General features: G+C 38.2%; 1 protein-coding gene across 1 annotated transcript; it reads left to right on the top strand.

Annotated features, from left to right (window-relative positions):
• The first annotated feature begins 4,462 nt into the window (after positions 1–4,462).
• Positions 4,463–7,932, top strand: LOC113069597 (SLIT and NTRK-like protein 2). The gene has a single exon (XM_026242771.1). The coding sequence runs from the start codon at positions 4,864–4,866 to the stop codon at positions 7,429–7,431; it is 2,568 nt and encodes an 855-aa protein (XP_026098556.1). The 5' UTR covers positions 4,463–4,863; the 3' UTR covers positions 7,432–7,932.
• Positions 7,933–9,919: the final 1,987 nt, after the last annotated feature.

Raw genomic sequence — 9,919 nt, 5'->3', positions numbered from 1 at the left:
TCCAGTTTTTGGTGTCTTGCTGAACCCTGGAGCTGATTTACCCCATAAATGTTTTGTAGCACATTCGAAGCACCCCTCAAACTCAATGTCAAAACGCCAATAGAGGGGGCTGTAAGCTACACCGATTTACTTGTTCATGCACTGCTACTTTGGTTGTGAAAAGCTTTGGGTGCTTTTCCTAAAAATAAAAAAATTAAATAATAATAATAATAATAATAATAATAATAATAATAAAAACATTATGGATTAACAGATTGACACTGAAGTATCCACAAATATGAATAGGTAAAAGCCTTATTAATGGCTGTTTCTATGTGCAGCTATACGCAAGCTAGCTGCAATATTGGACCGGTCCATGAACACTCCAATTCTAGTTTTATGCATGTATGAATATGTATATCTGCAATATAATTCAGCAGAGGATTTTTCTATACTCATTTATTTTTACTCTGAGTGACAGCATATTGACTATTCCAAGATGGGGGACGTGTCCCGTCAATGCATCTGGAGCAGTCGAATGTGGCATATATCTCTACATATATATGGAAGTATCGTTATAACAGTACAGCTGTTCTGTCAAAATACTGATTATTAAATCAGGGTTGCTTTTCTCAAAAGTATCGAATGGAACCATTACCATTGGTTCATTGTGTTCTTTTTTTTAAAACCAATGTCACTGCACCCGTTTACCAGTACATTTTGGAGCACTTCATGCTTCCTTCTGATGACCAGCTTTTTGAACATACTGATTTCATTTTCCAGCAGGATTTGGCACCTGCCCACACTGCCAAAAGCACCAAAAGTTGGCTAAATGATCACGGTGTTGGTGTGCTTGACTGGCCAGCAAACTCACCAGACTTGAACCCCAAAGAGAATCAATGAGGTACTGTCAAGTGGAAAATGAGAATCAAGAAGCCAAAAAAATCCAGAAGGCCACTGTCAAAGTAACCTGGGCTTCCATGCCACCTCAGCAGTGCCACAAACTGATCACCTCCATGCCACGCCGGATTGAAGCAGTAATTAACCTGTTAGCCACCCCCCCCCCCATTATGGGACTCACAACTGAAAGTGCTCTACCTAACTTATAATTGTAATAGTTTCCTACTTCAGTGTGTTACAAACATAATTTTGGTGTCTTTAGAAAGAAGACCCTTTGGGCTTTACTTTTTATCAACCAGATTTGATAATGCTCAAAAATATTAAAAGTTATAGACACTGAAGTGCCTTGATTTATTTATTTATTTTTTACCACACTTAAATATTTTTTATTTGATATAAAAATACATGAAATGTGTCCTGGAACAATCTAGAAAAGTAATGGGTTGAAAGCCACGTCTCATGAGTTTCTATTTCAAATCTGAATAAAATATCATGAAAAATGAGACTCCTGCAAATATTTTCTGAGACTATGTCTAGACCCCCCCACCCCCCAAATATAAGAAAATATATTTCCAAATAGTACTTAAGGCTTCTACAGACTATTTAGTCAATAAACATACCACTGCATAGTTTTTTTTTTTTTTTTTTTTTTTTTTTTTTTCAGTTATAAAACATTAGACAGAAACTTAGACATCATATAAGTGATTTACTTGAGCATTAGAAAAATACAATAAGAATAATTTGAGTAAGAAAAATAAGAATAATAAGAAAAAAAAAAAAGATTAAACTTTGTTTGCCAATTACAGAACATCCTGAGATTGCTAGAAATGCATCATTTACAATGAATTACGATGCAAATAAGTGCTGATGGCCACTTATACAGATGGTAATAACACAAAGTAAATAATCCACTCTCTCTATTCATATAGAAGTGTTCACTTTGATAGCGTGATCATTCAGTAATAGCGAGCTGATTTGGCTTGATTTGCACTCAAACAGATGGTAATCACGCAGATACATTCACATTCAACATAAAACACACTCTCACATATATAAAAACAGTCGAAAAATAAAAGAAACAAAGGCGATCGCTATAAGTTCCGCCTCATGTCCGCCAGAGCGCGTCATGAGGGAGCGCCACATTCAAATAAACGATCTTTCGCCTATCTTTCATTCATTCTTTTTTTCCGGTGGATTGTCTCATTCTGTTTGTGACACTGTACGCTGCAAAACCATGCCTTGTTTTTACTACCAAGACGCAGTTTCCAACCGTGAGTTATTCCATAACGGACACAAACAGTTCTGACGCTGAAGAACTGAAACGTAAACAAAGGAATTATGATCCATATTACAATGTTATTGCTTCATTCGACTAAACGTGCTTCATGAGATGTCATTCAGTGGACCCTTAGCTTTCTAACTAAACCGGGATTTACAGCTGTGGATGTGTTTAGGACTCGTAATTACGACGGATCTGGTATGTACTGCGTTTCTAATGTTCATGTTTGTATGTGTACTGCTTACACAAATGTAGCAAATACAGTCTTTATAAGCTTTCCATTGAAAAAGAGCGATCTGTCGTCTATGCTTGAGGCTTAGATCTTTATAATGATACATAGATTGTTAAGATTCAATTTGTCCCATTTCATTTAATCTATTAATAAACACTGACACGTGTGAGTTGAGGGGCTTTCAGGACGAGGACGTCTTTGTGCTGGCTCTCTCTCACAATAACACATTGACACAAAGTGGGCAGATTTTTATAGAACAATTACAAATCCGTAATGCTAAAACACATGATTGACATAATAAATCAATTTCCAGAGTGTTTCATCATATGTCCGATATGTACAATATTTTGTCACAGACGTCAAACAATGCAATGCAGAAAATATGAAAACAGATTTAGATGGTGTAAAACAAATGAGTCTTTCAGCATCTGATGTGTTACATGCATCAGATCACAGGATGGCTTTCGTGTGCAGATGGTGCTGTGTCTTTGAGGTTAGTGGAAATCACTTTGAACATTCTCCCAGCAGATGTTAGAGAGTTTATCCATCTAATGTGGCCTTCGTTACATACCTCATCAATGATGACCTTATTAATCAGGAGGTTTTATCAAATTATTGAAAATTGAAAACAGAAGTGAAGAGTTAAGTTCCTTTGCCTTCTCAAATATCTAATTGATGACTGATTTGTGGAATAATTGTTTTGCAAATATACGTGAATGAAAGATAATGTGTCTTCCTGACAGATGGTTGATTCCATCACCAGAACATTTGTTTTAATAACATTTGTTTCGATATGTTAGCTTTTTTTAATGTTCTTCACACTTTGTTGCAATATTCCCATATCCGCCTGCTACTAATGAAATAAATATACTTGCTTAATAAATATTATTATCTACTCCACTACATTAACAGCAAATAATCAAATATCATAGCAAATGTCATTGTGACACTGTAATTCAAACAATAAAACTGATAACGGGTATATATTGTGTTTTTACTATTTCTAATAGCTTAAAAACTGATGGTGTTGTAATGCTCTTCTTTGGCCTAAGGCATATTGTCTTCTTTTTCTTGGCTATCTATGGCAATTGTTATTGTTAGTGTGCAGCACGTTAATCAATAATTTATGACATATTATCTTATGCCTCGAAGGTGTTTTGTATTGCAATTTAAGATGGTTCTTAATATTACAACGAGTCATTTATTAAGTCTCAAATTCCACTTTGCCAAAAAGCAGTAAGTAAATAAGAGTAATGGATAAGTAAAACAAACACCAATTCTATCTGAAAAAGGCTTTCTTAAATGGAGATGACACTATCTTTACTCCTGCAAATAGTTGTGTCTGTGTCTGTACATGCTCACGACAGTGCTGTTGCGTGTCCTGTCTGTTTCTGACATTAGGACATAAGCTATCTCGAATCATTTCAAAAATGCACTGATAACTGAAAAGATATTGCGTCTCCTAGTGGCGTGTTATGATTAGAGCATCTTCTTCTGTCAATGCAAGAATTACTTTAATTACCAAATATATATATATATATATATATATATATATATATATATATATATATATATATATATTATTCTGGTTATTTATTCTCATGTTAATCTTACAAGTTAATATTGAAACCATTATGAACTATGGAAAATAATAAAAAGGCAAACATAACTAACAAGCAACTGTTGTTATATATATATATATATATATATATATATATATATATATATATATATATATATATATATATATATATATATATATATAACAATTTATGACTACAAGACGCATTAGAACATGCAAAGCAGTAGTTCATTAGTAGGCCTATATAAAATAAGCGCAGTAATTAATCTTCAAACAACATTTATCAAACACTGATACATGCAAGTTTGTCAATAACAGTGGCATGTTATAAAATAATTAGTGACTAGGAATTCAAGAGTGGTGACGTCGGAATCCCACGCTGAGCTGATACTCTCTCAGCACACACACGCGCACACACACAGAGAGACGCGCTCCTGGTGGAAGTGAGTGAGCAAGCGCGGAATCCATCTCTCTCACTCTGAATCTCGCTTGCATAGCGCTCAGTTATCCCGCGCGTCACGCCATGCAGGATCACAGGCGTTAAGTTGCTTTCGTGTGAATATCTCTCGCGCTGCAGGGGGAAAGGGACAGTTTAAGCTCCGAGACGCAGAACTGTGGTGCTTCGGATTCGCGTTAAACTCCTGCGTTAATGCTTGCTAATTAGTCCGGGATTTCACTATCACTGCGAGGGACGACGATGCGTTTGGTCCAGCAGCGGTCACAGTGCGCTCGGTGATGGATGACTTCTCTATTCCGCGTTTTGGGATTTAAAGAGGGTCAATGGAGAGCTGTGCGCTTCTGTGCGCCTCATGAAATCTTATTTGGGGCTGTGCATGCCTGTTTTGAGATTTGCACATTCATTTTCGGGCATTCGGCATTATTGCTGTAAAAATGCTGAACAACATTCTCTTGCTGAGCGTTTTAACAGTCACCAGTTTCCCTTCAAAGACAGACAGCCGCAAAACTTCCAAAGACATTTGCAAGAACCGGTGCTCCTGCGAGGAAAAGGAGAATGCACTGAATATCAATTGTGAAAACAAGGGTTTTACTACGGTCAGTCATTTCCAAGCTCCACAAAACAAAATCAGCCAACTGTTTCTGAATGGAAACTTTCTCACCAAGATAAGCCCGAACGAATTCCTCAATTATGGTAATGTAACATCTCTTCATTTGGGTAATAATGGCTTGCAAGAGATCAAAACGGGGGCATTCAATGGGTTAAAAAACTTAAAACGCCTTCATCTCAATAATAATAACTTGGAGATCATACGAGAGGACACGTTTTCTGGTTTGGAGAGTTTGGAGTATTTCCAAGCTGATTATAATTACATTAGTGCCATAGATGCTGGGGCTTTCAACAAACTAAATAAACTCAAAGTCCTGATACTCAACGACAACCTTTTGCTCTCTCTACCTAACAACATATTCCGTTTTGTCATGTTGACACATTTGGATTTAAGGGGAAACCGACTAAAGATGCTGCCATTTGCTGGTGTCCTAGAGCATATAGGTGGAATAATGGAGATTCAGCTGGAGGAGAACCCATGGAACTGCACTTGTGATCTGATACCCCTGAAAGCTTGGCTGGATACAATTTCAGTCTTCGTGGGGGACATTGTTTGTGAGACGCCATTCAGACTGCATGGTAAAGACGTCACGCAGCTGATCAAGCAAGACCTTTGCCCCAGGCGCAATCCTGGTGATGCGAGTCATCGTGCAATGCAACCACCATCTGACTCACAGTATCAGGCTCCGTCTCCAACCCTGCGCCCTCGAGTCACCCCGACAAGAGCCCCCAAGGCCTCCCGTCCCCCCAAAATGAGATACCGCCCCACTCCTCGTGTCACATCCAGTAGAGATAAACATGTATTTGGTCCTATCATGGTGTACCAGACACGCTCACCAGTTCCAATGACTTGCCCGAGCATCTGCGTGTGCACGTCGCAAAATCCTGACAGTGGATTAAACATCAATTGTCAGGAGAGGAAACTTCAGAACATCTCTGAACTCCAACCCAAACCATCTTATCCAAAGAAACTGCATTTAACCGGTAATTATTTGCAGGCCATATACAGAACAGATCTGACAGAGTACAGCTCCCTTGAGCTCCTGCATTTAGGGAATAATAGAATAGCAATCATTCAGGACGGAGCCTTTGAGAATCTCACGAGTTTAAGGAGGCTGTATCTGAATGGCAACTACATTGAAAGCCTGTCCCAGTCTTTATTTGCTGGACTGCAGAGCTTGCAATATCTCTACCTGGAATATAACATAATTAAAGAGATTCTACCCCACACCTTCAACTCGCTGCAGAATCTGCAGCTATTGTTCCTTAATAATAACCTGCTGAGATCCATTCCTGACAATGTGTTTGGAGGTACTATGCTGACAAGGCTTAACCTCAGAAATAATCATTTTTCCCATCTACCAGTGCGTGGGGTGCTGGACCAGCTCTCTGCCTTCATTCAGATTGACCTCCAGGAGAATCCGTGGGACTGCACCTGCGACATTGTGGAGCTTAAGAACTGGATGGAGCTGTCCAGCACCAGCGTGGTGGTGAATGAGATCACATGTGACTCACCATCCAAGCATGCAGGTCGGCTCTTGCGCTCTCTTCGAAATGATGCCATCTGCCCTGAGACTGATGAGGTTCCTGTGACTAAAGCCCCGACTGTTGTGAGTTTGAGCACAGAGGCAACCCCTTCTTCTTCCGTAACCCCTACGGACAGAATGCCCGAAATGCCTCCAGAGGTGCCCTTATCCGTTCTCATCCTTGGCCTGCTTGTTGTGTTCATTCTGTCTGTATGCTTCGGGGCCGGATTGTTTGTGTTTGTCCTCAAACGTCGCAAGGGAGTGGAGAATGATCCCTCGGGCACCAATAACCATTTGGACTTGAACTCTTTCCAAGTACAATATGGCTTGTACAATACAGACGCCAATGCGAATAAAAGTGACAACCATGTGTATAACTACATCCCTCCACCTGTAGGACAGATGTGTCAGAATCCCATTTACATGCAGAAGGAGAATGAGCAGGTGGCCTACTATCGGAACCTGAAGGAACTGAGCTTCAGTACTCTTGATCCCAAGAAGGAGGAGCTTGATCGAAGCCCGGCTTTCACCATAAGCACAGTGGAGTACATTGACAAGCAGCCATGTGCCAAGAGCCGCCAACCAGAACTGCTTTACCAGAACATTGTGGAGAGAGCAAAAGATCTGCCCCAATCTGGGCCAATCAGCTATAACTTTTGCACTTTACCCAAAAAATCCTTCATCCCCCACTATGAAGCCACACGACGACACAACCAGGATCAATTAAACAAAACTGTTCTCTATGGGACCCCAAGAAAATATGCTGCACAGTCCAAAAACGAGCATACTTTGTTATCCAACAAGCTTAAAACCGAGCCGGACTACCTTGAAGTCCTGGAGAAACAAACTGCGATGAGTCAGTTGTAAGAATGATTCCCTGTAAACCTGTATCATATTCAGCCACAAGAGAACATAATAACACCACCACAGACATAAGCCTTCCATCTTCTTTTAGAGGCTGTATACATACCTGCAATGTAAAGATGATATATTATTTTCTCTAAGGTTTAAATTATTTCTTCTACTTGAAGCATAAAGACTGTAGCAGTTGTCGCAAGAATATGTACAGTATATAGCTTACAGCTCCATGCTTTTTTTTTAATAATATGAAATATATTTTCTCTCAGACAACAGGGTTGTTGAAATGACATTCCTGTAGAACATGTCGGATGGTGAGTGCAACACAAATTCATGGTTCCAGAAGTGCCTTTGCACTTGAAGAATTTTATCTCTGCTTTCTGCTAATCAAATTTTTTATAAGTGATGTATTTTAAAACTCTTTATGTAAAATAGAAATATTTGTCCATTGCATTAAACAGAAAAAAGTCAAAGGGTGATGTTGAAGAGAATGTTATTTTCCATGGATGTTTATGGAAATCAGGTAATTACAATGATTTCAGCTTTCAGTAAGTAATTTAGTAAAAATGCTGAATTAAGATTCATTTAGTGAGGCATATGAATTAAGAAATATTCTGCAGTACTGCTTATTATTTAATGGCAAAAGCAGTGTGTGTATGTGCCTAGTTTCTGTGCGATGAAGTGTTGTCAGTGAAGAACGAATGGTGCATAAAAAAGTATATGATCGTTTTTGCTGGCCTAAATTTTCTTTACGTGTCATGGCGCACAGACTTGCTTGCGGTAGTATCCGATCTGTGACTCCCAAGATGGTTTATCATTCATTTCTATTCTATTCTATTTCTTTCATATTTGAATGTGGACATGATAGTTGCTGTCCAAGGTTCTAAAATGAATGTGCATTAGCCAGTAGAGGAACTGTGTTTTCTTAATGCTGAATGTCTAAATATATCTTATCGTAGACTAGATAAATACTTGAAAAATGCTGCTGCAGTTTACTGTGCCATATATCAAATTTCTTATTTCCTATCAGCATAGAAATGCATTTCTTGTTTGGTTAATTTATTTGTAATACTATAAGTTTGTTTGTTTACATAAATGTAAATAATATTTCTATATCACTGCAGTATTCAAAAAATCTGGGGCACCTTATATATACATACTTTTTTATAGTAGTAGTAATTCATTACCTTTTAAAAATGTTTGCAACCTATCTTAGCAGTTTGAGATCAAAGTGACACAAATGTTTTCCCCCATGGGGGAAAAGAAGTGCAATGGCTACAGTTCTCAATGTGAGAGAATGTTTTTCATCCAGTTTCAAATGAAGTGATTTCCTTTGCGTGGTACAATGAGCCTCTGTCTAGCTGTTTCCTGGTGTGGCTGAGAATGGGAGACCGCACATGCCTTGCAAGTCAATGAGGGGCCTGACCAGCAGAACACTTGCTGCTCTAGATGGAGACGTCATGCTTTGATTTGAAATAAATTGTGAGCTCTAATCGGTTTATGCAGAATGAAAGGGAGCAAGTCTGTTTCATTGATGCTGAAGTATTGAGTTCATTACATTTTCAGCTGGTTCCAATATACTTTATGTGCTTTTTTTAATTGTGTGCTAGCAGTTTTGCCTGGAAGTGAACATGTCTGGAGAGTGTGCAATCAGTACTGCAAGTGTATTTTGTGCATATTAGCTGCAATAATATATATATATATATATATATATATATATATATATATATATATATATATATATATATATATATATATATATATATATATATATATATATATATATGTGTGTGTTTGTGTTTGTGTTTGTGTGTGTTTGTGTTTGTGTTTGTGTGTGTGTGATTTTTTTTTTTTTTTTTTCTGGGCATTATGATAATGTCCTTACTGCAATGTGGAGATTGGAATAAAGGTCTGGCTGAATGAAGAGAAATTTCTGAAGCATAAGAGCACCGGCAGTGCTGCAGTACTTTAATGCCATTGACAGTGAATTATGTCAAGCAGTTTGAAGGTAGTTGGCTCCAGATTCAAATCGATGGGAATGATGCTGGCTGCTGGCTGCTGGCTGCTGGCTGCTGGCTGCTGGGGGCTTGTCCTCGAGCAATTTTTACTCACTTCAGCTATGCTCTCAGGCAATTTCCAAATTCTCCTACGTAAATCTCCTCTTCCTTCATTGCACTTTGGGTGTATGGATAGCTGATTTCAGAAATGTTGCTTTATATTGATTGATTGATTGATTGATTGATTTTTGCTGGTTCTGAACTGTAACAATATATTCAGGGCAGAGCTTTGTTTCACGGAGTTAGTATCTAGATCCCTTGAGTAACTGCTCGGTCTGCAGGCACATTCATTTTCCTTTAAAGGCTAGGACATCTGAACTGGAATATTACAGCAAATTGGCTAAATGTATGCTTTTTGATTGACTTGCTTGCATTATTAGAGGCATTATGTACTACTGAAGGGCAACACCTTTCATTCGGTAAAAATACAATTTCTTTAC

This window comes from Carassius auratus, unplaced genomic scaffold (genome assembly GCF_003368295.1).
Source record: "Carassius auratus strain Wakin unplaced genomic scaffold, ASM336829v1 scaf_tig00001753, whole genome shotgun sequence".
In the NCBI taxonomy this organism is placed as follows: domain Eukaryota; kingdom Metazoa; phylum Chordata; class Actinopteri; order Cypriniformes; family Cyprinidae; genus Carassius; species Carassius auratus.
This window is presented reverse-complemented; position numbering and strand designations above follow the sequence as displayed.